This window comes from Platalea leucorodia (genome assembly GCF_965183815.1).
Source record: "Platalea leucorodia genome assembly, chromosome: 5".
In the NCBI taxonomy this organism is placed as follows: Eukaryota; Metazoa; Chordata; class Aves; order Pelecaniformes; family Threskiornithidae; genus Platalea; species Platalea leucorodia.
The window spans coordinates 85,937,436-85,958,164 of NC_138827.1; the positions used below are offsets into that span (position 1 = coordinate 85,937,436).

The 20,729-nt window shown below is 37.7% G+C and overlaps 1 protein-coding gene across 7 annotated transcripts in view; it reads right to left on the reverse strand.

Annotated features, from left to right (window-relative positions):
* Positions 1-20,729, reverse strand: part of XRCC5 (X-ray repair cross complementing 5) — a gene marked incomplete at its 3' end in the record, with an annotated part of 57,480 nt that overhangs the window by 21,737 nt on the left and 15,014 nt on the right. For 6 of the 7 annotated variants that reach the window (XR_014228381.1, XR_014228382.1, XR_014228383.1 and 3 more), the window contains exons 7-14: positions 19,789-19,903; positions 17,933-18,071; positions 15,766-15,878; positions 11,739-11,801; positions 10,936-11,073; positions 9,435-9,525; positions 8,032-8,165; positions 3,019-3,215 (exon numbers count right to left, since the gene is read on the reverse strand). Coding sequence is in view for 3 of the 7 variants with exons in the window: in XM_082314134.1 (XP_082170260.1) it covers positions 3,019-3,215; positions 8,032-8,165; positions 9,435-9,525; positions 10,936-11,073; positions 11,739-11,801; positions 15,766-15,878; positions 17,933-18,071; positions 19,789-19,903 (990 nt within the window). The remainder of the gene's footprint in view (positions 1-3,018; positions 3,216-8,031; positions 8,166-9,434; positions 9,526-10,935; positions 11,074-11,738; positions 11,802-15,765; positions 15,879-17,932; positions 18,072-19,788; positions 19,904-20,729) is intronic. The other variant, XM_082314135.1, reaches the window with a different exon arrangement.

Here is a 20,729-nt window from a genome sequence, read left to right on the forward strand (position 1 = left end):
AAAATTGCATTCCGTGTTACAGAAGCAATCAACTATTAGAAAGAACTTGCACAGTCTTCCTTTTTATTTTCTATAGCACACTCCTCCCCTACTTTACAATCCGTATCTATCCCACTTTGTTTCAGTAGTCTTCTCTGTCCTTAACTTAATTTTGTCACTATTGAAATGAAATCCCTTCTCCTCAGCAACTCCTGTCATCCAACATAACCTTACTTATCACTCTAGGAGAATGATAACTTTGGTTACGCCTCAGGACAAGGATAGGATACCTCGCTTCATTCTCAACTCTGCTGACTTTCTGGCTGACCTTGAACAAGTTGCTTGATTGTTTCGGACAGCCAATATGCCTGTCTGTAAAATGGAGAAACTGATACTTATCTAACATTGGTGAGTTTAGAACTTCTACTTGAACCAAAATTCTTGTATATTGACATGGTTTAATGAAAGGTGCAAAGAACAACAAAATTTCTCTTTTAGAATATTTTTTCTCCAAAGGTTTTTTCCACTCAACTGCAATGTCTTGAAATCTTCCTCCTTCTGCATTATTTTTACTGATTCAAAATGCTTTGGGATTGGAGGAAGGAGGAGAACATAAATGATGATGCTGCATTTAATTGCCTAGGACCAAATCTATAGCTGTCATTAATCAGTGCAGTACAGCAGAAACTAATGAATCCATACCCATTTATACCAGCCAGGGATCTGACATTTAGAATCTGTTGCTGGTAATGCACTGATTAGCAGTATTTTTAAACTGTAACACGTGCAACTACTATTTGAAAAAAACGAATAAAATACAAGATTAATTTAAAACACCCACTTCTACATTTATATAGAAGCCTCTCACATACTGCAAAGCTGGATGAGGTAACAGCCTCTCCAAAGCCAGCCTAAGAAGGAAAAAGTAAAATGCTTTCTATTTTACTGGATTTTTCAAACTACACAGAGTTTAGCAGAAGTGAAACAAATGAATGTTGAATATTAAAATCTGTATTAAGGTATCATGCCTACATTTATGCTGCCTTAATCCCATTAGACCTTAAAATCAAGCAGGGATGAATCAGGTCAATATGATGATAGGAGACACAAATCAGTTTTAGAAAACAAAAATAATGGTCAAGAGAGCTTCTAGCCAACTTTTTCAAAACACTTTAGTGCAAATTATCTAGATCTAATAGTTTTAACAAGTTGAATGTTATCTGGTGTTTAACATTTTCCTTAAGTCATTGTTGCAGTGATGCACTTTTCTTTATCAAATGATTTAACTATATCACTCAGCTTTTCCCCAAACACAGAACAAAAACATAAAGTTAACACTTTTGTTGTACTACCGACAATACGACTGTTCCCATTCATTACTACAGCAATACCAGCTTCTTTCATATTTTTAATCCTATTACCATTATTCTTCTTTGCATAGTTGAGTCTGTACCCTTTTGCCTCCCTTACAGATTTTTTAAAATCATTTTAATGCTCTACACCAATTTCTATCTCAACTATTTTTATAGCTGCTTTTATCACTCCTCTAAAGGAAACCAGTTTTTAAACAAAATAGCTTTCCTTCTTGCTTGTCAAATTGATGCCTTTGGGGTGATATGTTTTTAAGCAACTACCAGTAATGGGTCACTGTTTTCTGTTTAAATTTTCTCCCTAGCTTGTTTGAACCCAAGTTTTGCCTTTTTTTTTTAAACTAGTTCTATCACTTTTTAAAATACATATATAAATGCATGTGTATATACACACAAACACACAGAAACTGGGGCAAAGACAAGAGAATTTAATCAGTATGAATTCTCAGACACACCAAGGCAAGACAGGCACACACAGCAATGACCAAAATAAAAAGCAAGGTGTTTCCCAGTCTGTATACAGAAATGTGGTCGTTATTCCAGAACAGTAATGTGAGAAATCCTATGTCAGGTCTTCCCAAAAATAACATGCTGAGGAGGCTCTAGCCAACCCAAGGTAAACGATATATGACAGCTCAGCTAAGCAAGGCCTCAAAATGGCTTAAAGACATTGTTCCTAGCGCTGAAAGGACTGAGCTAAAAATGACAAAAGGGAGGGGGAAGCAGCTAACTGAGAACTCTCCAACATCCCAGGGGACCCACTAGTTATATTACAGGCATTCAATAAATTAAGCTCAAAGAAGCAGATTTTGTTTGAACAAATTGACTTGTGGCTGGGGTGACAGTACCAATGCAGTAGCAATTAAGCATTTATTCTTCATATTTGCAGCACAAAAAATAAACACAGTATATATAATAACAAAAAAAAAAAAAATCTTAAGAACTGTTCAGACAATAGATGTTCCAGGAAGAGTCCATAACAGTTTGATTTTTCAAGACATCCACATTTATTGCACAGCAGATAATAATGAAGCTGCTTTTCTTTTGATTTGGAATTCAAAATGAAAGCTACAGAACAACCTAAATTGAGCATACTGAGAAGGAAGACTAATCTTTACAGCTAATTTAAAGCTCCGCAGTATTTATTCTAAACTAAATTAGACCCTCTGTTATTCTTATTTGAACTGTTTTATAACTACCAGTAGGACAAACTGTTTGACCAGGAGACAGTAAGCAATGCAACACGTTGCCCAGAGAGCATGTGCAGTCTCCACCCCTGGATGTTTTCAAGACCAGACTGGATGAAGCCCTGAGTTACCGGTTTAGATCTCGTAAGTGACCCTGCTTGGAGCAGCAGGTTGAACAAGAAACCTCCTGAGGTCCCTTTCCAACCTGATGGATTCTGTGATTCTGTGACAACAAATACAGACATGAGGAAGCTACAGACTGGTTCCTGGTGTGTCTTGCCCCATAACAGTAAGACCACCAGTATTCACAAAATACCCCAGACATACTGTGGTACCACAATATTCTCCACCCATCAGTATTTTTTCAGTGTGTAACTCATTGATCTTATGTTCAAAAGACTCTGAGCCTGCTTCAGCCAGCAAAACCAATTTGAAGTGTAAAAAACAGTTTCAAAAAAATCCATAATATATCTCCAACTTACTTGTCTTTGAAGATGTCTTGAGCAGTTTTCTCTTCTTTTTTCTTGCCAACTTCCTTTAGGGGGAAAAGTGCTTTTACTTTTTCAAGAGGAGCCTGACACCTTTCTTCTACCACACGGGGCATCTCCAGCATCTCTAAAAGGTGCTGTTCAATTGGCGGCAATGGCTCATTGGGGTGAAAAGCCTTATGCTGCAAACACTGCAAGAAACAATTTGAGCAAAAAAGCTCTTTTAGTTTATGTGCTTTTAATATAATGCCTGTATGTCTGACATTGTATGGTACGTGCAAAGTATCTTCCATATTAAAGAAACTACCTTCATATTGCTGACAAATATTCCAGCTCACAAGTGGATTGAAAGTCATATGATCATCTGTTTAAGGAGACTAATAATGATATTAAACAAGAATACTGATGCAGATGAGTGTTCCCACACTCACTGGAATGAGTTCTATGAAAATTATTAGGAAAATCCCAGGAATGAAACAGTCATCTGCATCTGTTCAGCTCTTTAACTTCACTTTACCTTTAAAATGCAGTTCTATTATAAAACAGTCACATGGGAGATTTCTACACATTCCAAAATTGGGCAACGAGATATATACCCCAACCATGTATTCCAGTTATTGTCACAGTTTATTGTCCCTCAAAGAAAATATTTCTTCTTGGCCAATAAAACTCAGTATGCATACAAAAGAAATTTTCACCAGTTTAAGAGCAAACAGAAAGAGAGAAGTTAAATGTGCACAGGTGAGGCACAGAATACAGGTATGTTTGCAAATTAGCTTTGAAAAGAGCGAGGGAATGAAGGGGCCTGACAGATGTACATCAAAGTTGGAACAGATGGTAGGAGGTACAGAAGAAAAGGCTTTTGCACCGAAGTGTAAGGACAGCGCATACAGTCAGGGAGCCAAGCAGAGGGAGAGAGATGAGGTTAATGAAGCAGGCTACAGAAATTCCATTGAGAATTTTAAAAACAAAGTAGGTATCTCTTAAATGTTGTCAAGTGTGGGATAGCAGTAGAGATGTATGTGCATATATATACACAGATACCAGTGCATGCACACACATACATACACACATAAAAAACATGTGATGTACATGTAAGAATAATTTTTCCAAGCCCACTGTACCGGGTGAATTAGACACAAGTGTGAAGGTAACTTAGTAAACTAGGAATACAGCAGAGATTTGCTCCCCTGTTGGCTGTCAGACATGACATTAATTTTAAAAACAAAACCAAAGCAAACAAGCAAACCCCTCTATTCATGCTGAAAAGCTGCCAATAAAGAAAATGCAGACCATATGCTACACATCAATACTGATGTGCTTTCATGCAGCCATTAAGATTCCAATCCATATTAGAACATACTTTCAAAAGGAGGCAGTCATACAAGGCTACTGATTTGGAAACACTTGTAATGATTTAAGGCATAATTATTTTGAAAGAGAGCAAAAATGTTGCTGGAAGCTGCAGTAATGGCTCTTGTGGTACAAAAAAATAATATTAAAACAACATTAGGGGATTGAATTAAACTCACAAAGCAAAAAAACTAAGTCCCCTGTTGTGAATGTGTTTTTCAGGCTTTTGCATCTGAAATGCCTATGTGTGCAGCTCAAGAGCTGAGCAGACTGAGTAGCCACAGCCTCCACTCGTTCCTGTTTTTCAGAGTAGATGATGACCTCTGAAACCTGAGATGGCAGGTACCATCAAACTCAGGTGCTAAATGGAGATGAAGTTGAATAGACTTAACCTGAAGTTTCTAATCCCAAACAGTCCCGTTTAACCTTGCTTCCTCTTCCTTCTGTGCCCAGCAAGAACCACTCCTACCTTCACTGGCTAGACGGCAACCCGCACTGCCACTGGCTTCCAGACTCACCATTCTATTCATGCATGTTATCTGCAACGTACTAGTTCCTCCTTGCTCTTCCTAATTTCCTTACATTTCCAGCCTAGAGATGTAGCCAGCTTTCAGGAACAGGGGTCACACTAAGATACTGGCCAACAGATGTAATGAAGTGGGCTTTTCACATAATTAATTACATGGTAAGCAATGGGATAAATGCATGAATAGACAGGAATTTACTGCAAGAAAGCATTCTGCCAGCATCTAGGAACACACTTCTGTAAGAACATATTTTAGCAAATCTATAAATCCTACAGGAACCTAACAGTACTTAAAGGCTTAGAACATGGGAGGCAGGTTCAGCTATCTAAAAGATAAGCATCTAGTCTATACCAGCGACCTACTCACTCTATACAACCACAACTATCGTGTACTTATGATCTCCAAAACAAGAAGGATCAATTGCTTTCCCAAGGTTCTTTTTTCATGGATTATGGAATAGGCTTGGACAACTCAGCTTACACTACTTAGCTAGCTTTTAGGTGGTTAAGCATGTGTGAAATGAATCCCAACCCAAGTGTCTTAGAGTTCAGTTTACACCTAGTTTGTGATGATTTCAAAATGACCTTCCAACAGACCCACTACGTTCAAAGGTAAGTTTACTTGTTGCTGAAAGCCCTTATAGACTTCTGTGAGCTGCCTCCTGTCCCCCTGCTGCGCTGCTTTTTGAAAGAACTTCACTGTACAGTCCAACCACTTACAAATGAGCTCAGTCCTCTACAGCTGATTACACGTGGTCTAACAAGAGCCACTGCAGCACACGGAGATGCAGACTCTGCAGCTGGATCCCAGGAACTCTGCGATGCTGCAGGCCACCATCCCCACACACCTTCCCCCCAGGTCTGCCTCCGTACAGAACAATCATTGTTGAGCAATTTGTTTATTTGGCTATCAAATAAAATGCACTGCATTCCTCAAATGTCTTATGTGCTTCAAATCCCTGTATTTAAGAGGAACAACTTAAACAATGACGTTGGAAGTCTGCCACCACAAAAGCTAGGGATGTTCACTGGGGCTTTTCTGGAAGCAAGGAATAAAAGTTGAAACTCTGGATATAGGATATTCCTCATCTTCCACTCAGCAAGCATTAGCAACTCCTTTCCACCCACTCTGTCATTTCCTGATGCCTACCACTACTTCCAGAGATATAATTTAGCTTGATGTTTCTGTTTAAATTTTGGCTCTTGTCACTTATCATTCCAAATATCTTCATGAGGCAACAGAGCAAGGAAATGAAGGGGGAGTTCATCCTTTCTTCAGAGTTATTTTTCCAAACCATCCTGTTCAGCCCAATCAATTTACTGGCTACATTCAAAAGATGATGTATAATTTTTCTTCATAGTTCTCAAGGAACCAGCAGTGCCACTTGGTCCAAGAGCAAAATATTAAGAATCTGGAACATGTTTGCAGCAAAAGAGAGAACAATCTTTTTGCGACTTATATGGATTAATAACAGTTTTGTAACCAAGACAAAAAAAATGGGGCTGTGCAGGGGCAAAAGAAAGCACTAAAAGGGCTGGTAATTTAGGGCTTTATAAAAAGCAAGCACTGTGGACAGGAACTGTATACTACCTAGTAGATTGAAACAGTCAGTAAATACTTTTTTCCACGAGTAGCATTTATCCTTACAAAATCCTACTATCCTCTAAGGAAACTGGCGAGTTATGCAGTTAGTCTCTTATAGCAGCACTTGACTCACCTGCTGGGACAACGCCATCATACTGTTTCAGAAGACAAATGGCACACCTAAAGAAACATCTTTCCTTGATAGGCGACATCCACTGAACCAAAACAATGCAAAATTGTATCCAGTGATACAACAGAGGAAATTCTATCCCCTATGTGTTTCATTTACAAGCAAAACCATATTTGTTTTGTAATACCCAAACTTTACAATCCTTCCTAAAACATGAGTCATGCAGAGGTCAATCCATTTTAAGCTCTTGCCCAGCAATAACTTTCTACTGACCAAATCTTGCATTCAGTTACACACTGTCTTGTCACTATGACTGGCAGAATTTGAAGGGAACACTGAGTTCTTCAGGTGTCAATCAGAGTAGGATTTGAAGACAGTGGGCTTACATGTGTTCCTGAAACATAAATATGACCTTCAGATCCATTGCTTCTTTTGACAATACTGAGGCAGCATGGCTTTTGGAAGCTAGGGTAAGTTCTCTTCATTTAAAAAAGCATCTTCTTTCCTACTTGTAAACTTAAAAAAAACTCATTTGGAATTGTTGAGATAGGATGAACATGGATGCTGTAATACCATTTTTGGTCAATTTTCAGAGTGGAGTCACGCACTCAATGTATCTCCATGGGTCTGTATACAACACAATTCTGCAGCTGCATAAATTGCATTGTAATTTTCCTTATTTTTGAATTTGCTGTGCTTTTTTTTTTTGGGCACTTGAATTCCAATGTATAATTAAGTCTCTCATCTTCACAGTTGCAATGAAAATCTTCATGATATGAAAGGAATGTAAATCAAAATGTAGACAGCTTGATACAATAACTGCAAGAAGTGTGAACTGTTCTGCTTGCCCATAAAATGCGTCAGCTCAGACACCCAAATGGAATATTTCAAATGTCAACAATGTTAACCATTTACTACTGATCAAGTTCACCTCAGACTGATCTGTTCTGGAACCACTGCTAGATGCAACAACGCACAGAAAAGTGACTGCTCAAGATTTGATGGGACACAGAACGAGGAGGTAAGAGATCCCTGATTTTCGGTCAGTTTCCCTCTTTGCCCAGAAGCTGAAGAGTGAGCCTATGTCCGCACCATGATCGTGGCAACCCAGTGTTGAGATACCCAAAGCAAGTTTTAACTTGTCTAGTCTAGGTGCCTGTGAATATCACTGTTGGTGTTGCAGACACCTCAGCACAGGTGTAATTTCCCTTGCTTCCTGGAAACTGGAAATTTTAAGAATAACATCTATGTCGGGGACAACATAGAAATGACTGGCTACCCCATACTTAAGTGCAAAAGAGTTTATACTCCTATCTTCACAATGCAGATCCTTCCAATGTGAATCGAAGAGACAGAAAGGTGAAAAGTCTTAACAAAAGAAGTTTTTAAAAAACACCGTATAGTTCATCTCACCTGATATAATCTCTGAAAATGAGGGTTTGGGATTTTGCTGGGCTTAAACAGGTCTTCAAAAGTTTCTCCATCATCATCTTCATAAACCAAATTCATAGAATCAATCAAAGAGTCAACAGCAGATAACTGATCCGCTAAGGCAGCAATTACATACAAACAAAAATTAAATACACTTGCAGATGGATGCGTTTCTTGAAAAAATTTATGTGAAGATTCACTTCATAATGTGAGATTTTGACCAAGTCATTACATGCCACAGAATACGCTGCAGATATAGACGTGCCAATAAAGAATATGGATAATGGACACAATAATAAAACCCCTGCTTTATTTAAGGACTACAACGTAAAGTCATGAAGCCTTTTTTTCCCCCCCCCAAGACCTCAATTATTGCTGCTTTTCTGCTTCCATTTTTCTTCTTTTTCAAGATGTTTTTATTTGCAACAGAAGGTTTATAGGCCGCTTAGAAAACAAGAAGAACAGCTGGTTTGGAAAACTAAATGGCATAATATAAATTTTAAAAGTTATGATTGCAAATTAACACAGTTCACAATAGTCAACTATTGCTTTGGTAAGACAGGTTTTAGATTTGTTCTCAAACTGCTGGTTACAGGCAAGAAAATAGTAACTGTTTCAGAAACAACCCAGCATGCTTTATATACCCTGATGTGCAGCTGCCCATTCAATGGATCTCATAACAAATTAAAGAAGTAGGAGTGCATTTTAAACTACATCCATTTATGCTCATTGCTGTGCAAAATTCTCAGAACAGTGAGTCAAGCTTGGTATGGCTGCATGTTCTATGGCTCTCCAAAGACGCTCTCCATCTGAATCTGGACACCAGTAAGTGCATGCTTTAAAAAACAACACACCACAGAAAACATAGTCTTTGCCTTTGTACATTATAGTAACAGGCCACACTGCAACCGGCTACAGGACCAGCTTTGTACGAATCCAGTCAATGCCTCTACTCTAATTCTAGCTAGCTAATCACATATTGTAGCTCCCACAAGGTTGACCATTTAGTCTCACAAATGAGTTCAAAGATCAAAGGATACGGAGGACTAAATCTCAGATGTCTATCACTGAGATCCTGTGAGACTAATAATCCCAGAACCCGAGCCAGAGGTCATTTAACAGGACAGTTTTAAAAGATTGCCTGCAAACCTCAAGTCTGCTCGGTCTGCAACTAAGCTGCCAAAGTTTTGATACAGGATTTACATTTCAAGATGACATCACCATAATGTATTCCCAAAGGGCTGGTTTTTTTTTTTTTCCTAACCCAAAATAACAACCAAGCTTATGTTTTCATTGGAAAGCCAAATATTCCAGGTCTTTTAGAGCGTCTTAAAGGAAGACAAGTACGTTGCTTTGTCCAGTTGCCCAGTGAAGGGCTATCTTACCTGTAGGAATGCATTTTTTATTGTTTTTCAAGGATGAAAATATGTATTGTCTTAAGTCTTCCATGTAGGGAAGTTGCACATAGATGAGACACTGAGCAAGACAAAAGAAGAAAGAAACAACTGAGCCTGAAGTAAAAAAATCTGAAGTATCCCAAAGTGACCTATCAGGGCAATATAAACATAAGAAAAATCCAAAGATCTAATAGCTGTGTGTATCAAAATACTTAAATAAAATATTTACAGAGCAGCACAGTTTTAAGCAGAATAAAACACAGCATTATTTTATAACATAGCAATGGCTACACTCCCCATTTTTCTACTGGTAGAATAAAAACCTCCCAGGTCATTTGATCCCTTTTCTTGTGCAGAGTTCCAACCAGGCAAGCTTTAAATACCCCATACATTGGCATGTTGGGAGGTTTTATCATAGCTTACTGTGTTTCAAAGTCAAAGGTTCGTTTTGGTTTTTTAACATTCTCAGCCCAATTTTTTCTTTATTCAAATACCTCCTCCAGTTCATACCACCATAAATAATTCCTTTCCATCCTTTATGTTTATACCCTTCAAAAGTCTGAAGATTGTTATGTCCGCCCCCACCTTCGTCATTGCTTAGCCATGCTACACATATTTAGCTCTTTCAATAGTCTCTCGTAAGTAAGATCAGTGGAAACATATGCTGCAAAAATTCTGACATACTGTGTTGCTTCTGGGTCTCTCAGAACTTTAAAAAAATTATTTCAAATATGATTCTGCTGTGTACAGGATTTTCCTTTTTTTTTTTTCCCCCTAAGAAACAGACTTCATTTTTTTTCTCCTGTTTTTCAAATTAACCTTTTCAAGTAAATAAATATACTACTGTCTTCCTAACTCTCCATATGAATTTAAACAACAGTTTTAAATGCTGTGAGCTCCTCCCCTCAGTTCCAATTGACTTGGAAACCTAATGACAACAGCGTAGTTAGACATGCTTGAAATGCCACACCTACCATGAAATTCAAATTTTGCACTAGCAAGCAACCGGGAGATAAATCCACAGTTTAAGAAAATGATAGAATCGAGTGCAACTTTGGATTGTATGCAGAGAGGTCCGTAGTAACACAGTAATAAAGCAGTGGTAACTTACTATGTAAGTATGTGATTACACTGTTTCTAGAGAGCAAAAAAAATTGAGATTTCCAGGGTAACAAAATGAAATTATTACTATGTTATTAAAATAAAATTCAGTATTATTTAAATCTGTAATATAGAGCATACTAATAGAAACGCGTGGCATTATTCTTCCATTTATTTTTTCTATGGAATTTTCTTAATACTATTTATTACCTCCTTGTCCTAAGACTTGGTAGTATTTCCTAAAATCACTGTGAAAAGTCACACTGGTTTCTTCTGGTATTATATAGCACTGCAAATTCATATGGTTCAAATATGATCATTTATTAATTGGTATTTGTAAAGCATCAATACAGAGGCTCTCTACAGAAAGGTAAGGGTGAAAAATTACCTCGTATGCATCCTTAATATACGGAAAAGCTACCCCAATTTGCGGGTTACATCTTCTATCGTAAGCATAACGCACTATAGCTACCACTTTCAACTCATCCAATGCATGAACAAGGGCAGAAAAAGCAACTGCTGCATTCTGGAAAGAAAAGATTCTAGAGTCATGCAAGTTCTCATTAGTCTGCTGAAATATATCTTTCACAGCAAATTCAACAGCATTGATTTAGTCAAGAGAAGTTCCCATTTCAGCTATAACTTCAACACAGGCATTTTTCACGTTCAAAAAACGAAGAAGCAGAAAGGTCAAATCTCATCATGATAGTGGATCTATTCAAAGCTGAGCAAACTTTAGATCCAGCATGTACCACCTTTTCCACTAGGTGTGAAGAGCTCTTGAAAGTATTACAAGAGAAAGGGAGGGAAGTCAGACCCTTAAAGGAACACATCAGAGCACTACAGTGAGGTTTTATGTCTAATATTTAAAATAATTTGGAGGTCTGTTCTAAATAACACAGTGACAGGGCACGCTGGTGCTCTGCATGAGAATGGACTTAAGCACCAATTCCAGATTCCCCGTGCCCAAACATGATATTTACCAGTTTCTTATGCATGAGATATGGTATTCATTTGAGGTCTAATCCAACTTCTTTTCATCCTAATGGGCAATGGAACAAGACTTCTGTAAACTGCATTAAGAGTATTTATTTTATTAACACGGAAAGAAGGGACAATTTCAAGCACCACTAATATTCTTTTCTGTTCCACAGCAAAACACCTTCAGCATTAAACTTCAGTTCATCTTACCTCATCATCTTTCGCTGCAAAGACCTTCAGAACCTGGTTGCCCATGTAGTAATGCCTCTGGATCTACAGATTCAAATAGTCAAGAGTTAACCTGATCTAAAACAAATGTCATTAATGTGACTGGACCAATTAAATTACGAAACAACTAACACATAACTCAAGTGAGAAGCCACAAACCTTAATTACTGTGCACAGAAGTTAAAACGCTGTATATGTTTCATATCTCCATTTATCCCTCAATACAGATATTCAGTCATATTCGGCAGGATATTCTCATACCTTCCTATTGATGGGCAGGAATGAAAGGCTACAGTACTTGCAGCTGTAACCAGTCTGAATAGTACTGCAGTAATTCAAAAGTCAGTGAGGAAAACCACAGTAATTAACAAGAGACCTAAACCTAACTGACACCACATCTATGCTATTAAATTTTCCTAGCAAAGACATGTCAGAAAGGAGCTGGAAAAAGTCACATCCTTAATTAATAAAGCTACTTCAACAGCAACCTGGAGTATATAGAGCTGTGCTGGCAAAGAAGCACTTCTGTTAGCAGAGTTTATGCTGTTCATGAACACGACTGACCCAAAAAAAAAAAAAAATACAGTTTCATTAAGGGGCATTGCTGGCATAGCTAGAGCTACAAAGTCTGTGAGACACACACCCAGCAAAACACTGCAATGGTGGAAAACCTGTTACAAAGACTGCACACTACTATGAACACTGGTTAAAATGACCTTTCTTTGTTAAAGAAAAATCTCTTTAGATTACACTGCTTCCAAACTAACCTGGAGTTTCATTATTTAGCAAATTACCATAATGCTGTTGAAGTCAGAGACAACTTGCACCAGAGCAGATGTGTTTAATGTATTACAGCACGATTCTTCAACTCAGATTATTCTACCTGCAATTATTTTTTGCTGTTCTGCCTTTAAAAGCTCAGGAAATTTTATGTTCAGTACAGTATAAATATCTAGATGTGTGTATCACTAGACCTTTTTTGTTTACAAAAAAAAAAAAAGGGTCCCTTTGTCGTATTTTCAAGTATTATTTCTTGATTTACATGGCATTGCTTATAAATTAAAAATCAAAGTTTAAGCGGCCTCTGATCTTCTTTCCTGAGGGATGTGAATAACTCAGAAAAATAATATGAGGTGGTTCTATTCCTTCTTTAATTATGTATTTGGAGCCGTTCCAGTTTCTCTAGTTAATAATAAGTTATCTTTTCTCCAAAGTTTTTAAAAGAAACAATTTAATATAAAACATACATTTAAATAGTGCCAGTATTATGATTCCAAACAATAAAATTCAGGAGCCAAAACATAAGGAAAGCATAGGTCTTGAAAATTCCAGTTGTAGTTGAAAACTTCCTGATATCGTTATCTATACAGTGCAATTTTAATCCTGCAATCACACGTGAACAATTTTATTCCACTGAGGTCTATGCAACTACTATTGGGCATAATTACTCACACTCCTAGTTACAGGACCAGAGCACACTTTAAGATATAATTCCTATTCATTATGAAATCCGCAGACAAGAGAAGCACATCATAAAAATTATCAAAAGCAATAAATATTTTGTGCATTGAAAAAATATAAAACCAATTTGTTAATTCGAGACAAATTTATGTGAATCAGAAGTATTCCTACAATTAATTATATTCCTACAATTGATTATTAACAATGTATTTGAAGGTATTACCGTACTATCTGAGCAATGGTGGCAAAAAAAAAATCCATGTGAAATAACAGCTCACAAGAGCATGATGCTTCTCATCTGTTTTCCTCTTAGTTCCTGTTTTCAATAAAAGTCAGACTTCAAGTCAAACTAGGAGGCCAGCCTCCAGCATAAGAAAACGCTGCACATGGTGAAATACCTCTTACAGAATTAAATGAAGACAGTAAGACTCAGCTGTAGGCTAATAAAGCATGAAAAGGTGCAAGAAATTGTGTCATTGAAACACTGGGTTCAGACACAACATTTCACTTGTTGGACCCAGTTTCTGGCACGGGATTTAGCAGTCCTCAACATCGCTCTGCCCTGGCCAATTTACGGCATAAAAGCTCAAGCATGATATGTTTCCTCAATCCAGCACTTTCAGTACACAAGCTGCCGTGTTACTTAACAACTTGAAGTTCTGAATGTCCTCAAGGAGCAACCAGGTTGCAGTTCCCATTTAGGCTGGCTTCTCATTTCAATAAATCAATGTAACTTCTTGGCTCCTCAGTTAATAATATGCTTTGGACCACCGCACTGCAGTAGTCTAAGGGCATATCTAGCAACACACAGGGGTCTCTGTGCCACCTGTACTGTAAAGTAAAAATACATTTAGTTACACTCATTTGGGAGTGAGCTCCCACAGATACTTCCTGTTTCATTAGCACCTTCCCTTCCTGGCAGAGGTAACGATTCCTCAGCCTTTGTCAAGGGTTCTATTTTGTTCAGGCAGTGAGACATTTCAAAGAAGAGCAGGAGGGCTGGGAGCTTTCAGAACAAAAGTCGCAGAGCTGCCCTACGATTTCCTTTCAGTTCTGAGTGCTGAAGGGGACTGGATGCAGTGAACTCCAAGAAGAGTAAAGTTTCAGTCACCCTGTGCAACATCCCGGAGAAGAAAGAGTGGGAGCAGCTTAACGTTTCTAGCAATCACTGGTGCTCACAACTCTAATTTGTCTTCATGTGTCCTGCTTCAAGCAGGGTTTGTTAAGCCTTTGCCTAAGGCTTTCCTAATGCTTAAGTCCTGGATTTTCCGCAGGAAATCACCTTGTGCTGGATAGCTTTTATTAAAGGTACTTGCTCAATGTAAGTTTCTTACAACTTCCACGTAAAATGAATGGCAAAGTTAACACCACAAGTACAGGTAAGTGCATACAAACACAAAGCATCTCATTGATATGGAAAGTTTTTGAATGATGTCACCTTCATTTAAGTTCTATGAAGTTGTCCTGGTTTCGGCTGGGATAGAGTTAATTTTCTTCCTAGTAGCTGGTGCAGTGCTGTGGTTTGGATTTAGGATGAGAATAATGTTGATAACACACTGACGGTTTAGTTGTTGCTGAGTGGTGCTTACACCAGTCAAGGACTTTTCAGCTTCCCCTGCTCTGCCAGGTGCACAAGAAGCTGGGAGGGGGCACAGCCAGGACAGCTGACCCAGACTGGCCACAGGGCTATGCCGTACCGTATGGCATCATGCTCAGTATATAAACTGGGAGGGGTTGGCCAGGGGGGCAGCGATCACTGCCTGGGGACGTGCTGGGCATCGGTCAGTGGGTGGTGAGCAATTGCATTGTGCATCACTTGTTTTGTATATTCTTTTATCATTATTTTTTTTCTTTGCTGTCCTATTAAATTGTCTTCATCTCAACCTGCGGGTTTTACTTTTTTTTTTTTCTGATTCTCTCCCTCTTCCCACCAGAGGGGTGGGAGGGTGAACAAGCAGCTGTGTGATACTTGGTTGCTGACTGGGGTTAAACCACGACAGGAGTGTTCACTACGTTTTGGTTTTGTTATAGTAGAAACAGGAGGCAAGTCACAGTTCAGAAACTAATCCTTATGGAAATGAGAATGAATGCAGTCAGTTCTCAGGCTTTCTTTAACATTTCTTTAATGTTAAAGGAGAGGCTTCTTCCATTAAAAAGAACACACTGGTGGCTGAACAAAGTCCAAAAAGGCTTCTGCATGACCTGAACAGAAGAGAGACTATCTTTTGTTGCACATCTGGCATCACTATTTAAGTTCGTGAGATGAAATGAGACTACACTGTCTCTACCTTGCAGAGATCCAAGTTCAGTGCCTCCTGCTTCACTTGAGGGCCCAATGGCCACATTTATGAGCTTCTCTCCTTCACAAGACTACATACTGTTTACATATACTAGAATCAGCACATAAGTCACCCCTGTATATCTGACTGCAGATGCCCCATTCCCAATACTGCAACCCAGTACAACACCACAACTTTAGTGAATTCAAACGGAATCAATTGTCTTGAACAATCCAGGAAGTTGAATGGGAAGAAATTTAGTACTGTACCTGAGAGGATCTGCTGAATCCCAAAACAGAAAAACATTTTGCTTCTGTTTTGTATTTCATTTGCTCTTCATCTTCCTTGGAAAAAGGAACTATATCACTCCCATAGCGAAACCCTGGAGGAACAAGAGAAGAGCATCTGGTAAGCATATGGGCCTACAATTCTAACACAGAAATTAGCTCTCTGAATATTTTAACAATGCATGCATGCCCCACAGCTACACTCCACACACGCTCATCAAATTACTTCCCCTGTTAACAAAAAAACCACACACCCCACAGACACATTTTGTACTTCGCGATCAGCAGTTGCACTCCTTGTACATCATTTTATGTAATGTGGCTACTCTTGTAGAGAGCAGGAAAGAAAAGAAAGGAAACAAACATCTTGCCCAACAAAGTTACGCTCACAGAATAGATTTAAGCAAATCAGAACAGATTTCAGCAAATAGACTGCAACACTCCCTGAAAATATAATACAAAACCCCCTACACAGACCACAAATCATGGACAGGAAATGACACCAGAAGGGATTCAAGGAACAAAATGCGTTAACAGCAGAAGTGAGATGCACCCTCACTCGCAATGGAAAACCAAGACGCTCTTGTGTGCATAAGTGGTCTTTCTATACATTTCTGTGTTTTACTTCCTGTGCCTTACATTACCAGGATACCTCCACAAAATAGGAAACTGTTAGTTTCTCAGAGGTATCGTTTATTCCAACTGCTTATTCCCCCACCTCAGGCTACAATATCCTCCCCCTGTAACACCATCACTTTATTATACTGTCACAAACTAAGGATTATATCCTCAGGTGCAAAGAAAAAAGAAGGAAGAGCTAAATCCCTGGACGAAAAACCTACACGTAGATACAATTTCCTGGAAACTGAAAAGCAAACACACAGGCAGAATGAAAGAAATTTCAGTGTGGGTGCTTCAAATGCAAAATATTGTCTAATTATGACGTTTCTCAAAATGTCCACAAAAGTCCATGAGGTATCAGCAGCTCTTTAGGTGTAAGAAATATCACACCATTGATAGAGAAATTTGTGGTCTCTTTTGTTCACATTGAACTGTTCATTGCTTCTGTTTAGTAGTACCCTGCAACCACTCACCAACTTAGGCAGTTAGGACATCAGCAGAGAATGGTCACAAACGCTTCAAAATATATTCAGTATAAAAAATGGAATTTTATTTCACTAAAAGTTTTGAAGTTATAAAACATAAATAGACTACTAGCTTTTAACTATCATTACTGCTTAAAGAAACAAAGAAAATGACACTGTTGTTGGGACATTTTTATCTGCTACTGCTACAAAACACCTGTGATTGCTACAATTTAAAGAGGTTAAATTAAAAAATACAGTATTTATATTCATTTTTCAATTTATTTTATTCATTTGACAGCACTTTCTATACTGTTATCTGAATAGTTCTGCCCTTTATAGTTAATACACTTGCCCTACTTGTGTGGGGTTGAAACAGCAAAGGAAAGAAAAAAATCAGTAACAAACCATATCTATATAATTGCAAAAAATTAAACATATTTACTTAACTCCATTTTTAAAAAGTAGACTTTCATACTGTTTCTGGGGCCTTTAGTCTTCTGAGGAATTTAATCCACTCAGAAAGAAGCTGAAGGTTATAAAAGAAGCATTTTGTATACCACTACTTCAGATTCAACCTGTTACGGAATTTAAACAGCAAAGCTAATAGACTCTTGAACACTAAACCTTCCTTTAATGGCTTCATCTTCCCAGTTGCAGAATATCTAGAGCAGTTGCTTATCTAGAAAAAAGCTGTGTTATGAAAGTATTCATGTTATCAGTACAACTAAGATTTGAAAACAGAATAGAGGGTAGCAGCACTGCTCACTAGATACCTGAGGTATGGTCCTCCACAGAATACAGTTCAGTTAGCTGTAGTGCCTTCCAAGTTCCACCTGGTGGTATTATTATTATTCCTATTACTGGCAAAGGTAAGACGTTTTAAAACATGTGAAGACAAAGAGTCTCACATAACAAGTCTCTGTGTTCCATCAGCTTACAGAGCTTACATTCTACGATCACAGCTAGGCTTCAAAGTATAAAACTAAAAGGCACTTAGGTGATTTAAGAGTACAAGCCATTATCTTTGGTTTGTCTTCAGGGTGCACACAAAGAAGTCATACCTTGAATAGTATCATCTTTCTGAACCTCTGTCTCATCATCATCATTCAAGCAGTAAACAGTTTCTTTTTGCACATCATCTCTCCTGAGGGTTTTAGCATCCACAACTGTCCAAATTTTTTTTACTTTCTCTTCTGTCACCTTTATATGAGAATTCAAAGAGAAGCAATGTTTAACATTTCAGTGGGATCCAGAATGCTTACCAGAACACGCAAAAAATTCTTAGACCAAGTGCTGCATTATTTTGCCAATAAGGGACTAATAACGACAGCCCCAAATATGCATCTCTGACTGCTACCACAGTGCTTTCAGCAGTTTCATCTGTATGAGACCTAACACATGAACTATATCATATTGACTGCATACTTGTCTTGGTTATTCATTAAAGTCACGGGCTAAGTAATTTGTGGAAGACTTTTAGTGACAGCATAACATGTAACTTGCTTGCTATGTATTTTAATTCTTCCACCTACATAAACGCTTTTGACAAAGCATTAAGATATATGTTAAATATACAAGAAGACTCAATGCTCATTCAGCTTGTTTGCCCAAGTTTTGCATCAGGCTTACTACACTACAGGATAAAAACACCCTATGTTACTGCAACTTCCCCAAAAGGCAGAAAAAGATCCCAGTTGCATTATGGGACTGGGAAGGAAAAGAAGGAATAAATATCTGCAATGAGTGAATGTTTCCCAACTACAGTGAAAGTAAAATGCTTTCTTTTCTCTCTACTTAAGTGAAATTGATTGTATTCTTAGTGAATAAGAAGAAAAATGGAGAACTGGGCAGAAAACAGAAAAGATTGAATAGATTATGTCCGTAGATATCACAAGTGTATTCCTAGCTCTGATCCAGCTGCTGTATGACCTCAGGCTAGTCACTCGGTTCACGTTGCTTACTCTCCCAAGCTTCATTTATTTTGTGTGTGAACACCTTTGGGAGGGGACTCTTACTGTGTATTTGTACAGGTCTGGCACAATATCCTAATAAAAAAAATTATGAATAAGTATAAATAGCAAGTTGGCAGCAGAGATCTCTTTCAAGGCTAGTATGACTATCTCTCAGAAATCAGATATATTTAAACTTCATAATACATCTTCCTGAAACGTTGCAATACTGGCAAGACTCTTAGTCTTGGGTTCAAATAACAAATCGATTAATCTCCATCTCACCAGATCCCTCAATGCTGCCACACTCCATAGTTACCTATTAATTATTCAATAACTGCAATTTTGCACATTTTCTGTTTAAATACACTTACTTCTTGCTAGCACTGTCTGAAGAACCCATATAAACTGTAAGGGAAACAGACTGTACACAAGCTCTTCCAAACAGTATAAAGCAAACAAGCTGAAAAAATATACCTTTTTTTCCAAATCTGAAATAACAATAGATGAGACTTGAAACAATAGCCGGTAAAACATTTACAACCACCATTTTACATACACATGTGCATAATTCCTCTCATGCCTACGGCTTAAGAAATATATATTAAGTCTCATTGAGCTGCAGACATACCACTGATGCCGAATGGAAAGCTTCACACAATTGCAACATTCTTAATCAGGTTCATCAACTTCAATACCATTAAGTGTCACAGCATAGATGGCAATTACTTCTATTTCTGTACATTGTGAATTTTAGCTCTTTAACATATGTGTACAATATGATGAAGTTAGAGTTGCTGTGGGAACCACAGTTTTAGATGTACTGGCTTCTATGCACATAAAATCTCTACCATAATTATTTTGGATGTTGTTTTATCTTTTATTTTCTTAGCTTTAAGGAAAAAAACATGCAGCTGCACCTAACTTGCTGCCAAAATACACTAAACCATATGATTTTATGAACTTACTGATTTATAGGCCACAATCCTTATAGACAAATTAGAACCAATAGTGAGCTGGCAGGGCCAAGCCGTAGGTCTTCTTTCTATTTTCTTAAACATTGAAAGACGCTCCAGGCTCTCTCTAAATGAAGGAATCAGGAAAACAGAAATGAACTCTGGTGAACTGTAATAAGATATTACAGACAATACACTCTCTTCAAGGAGACGCAGGAGTCCAATTGTTTCAGCTTAGACTGCATAAAGCATCAGAAAATAAACCGCATGAATAATCTTGTCATTAACTATTGTCAGGAAAGAGAATGAAAAACAGAGGCGGTACAGTAGATTATTCCCATCTCGAGCCTTTGTGATGGTGTGACATTAGGGCTTAAGACAGTATGCTACGTCTTGTGAGGAAACTACACAATTGCTTATTAAGCATTTTACATTTATCTGTGCTCACCCAATTAGGGCACGTAGTTAGCTGAACAACCCAAATTAGAAAAGGCTTCTCTAAGTGGTAAAATGTTTTCTGCAGTGGAGGTGAAGAAATAAAGAATCCCGTTTCAATTAACGGGATTTTGTTTGTGTGGTAATTAACTTTTGACACTTTTTTTTTATACAGTACTAATGAACTCATTATTTTCAGGGCATTCAGTTAGAGTGAAACAAGTTACTTTGAATATTTCTAGCCTAAACAGCATATATACAAGTTCATATAACACAGAAAAAAGGAACTGTAATAATTTTGTACTAAAAAGTGTTAACTCAGTTGCATATCTTTAAGCAATGGAGTCCAAAAATTAAAAATTGACAGTAAAAGTAATTTATAATGTATTATTGTGAAATCAAATAGGCTTGGACCCCAGAATAGCTTTCAGCTAATACAAACTGTTGTCAGCTATTTTACTATAAAATTCCAGTGCAGAGAAAGTGCTCATAAAATTTTTTTACTGCATGACGAAGCA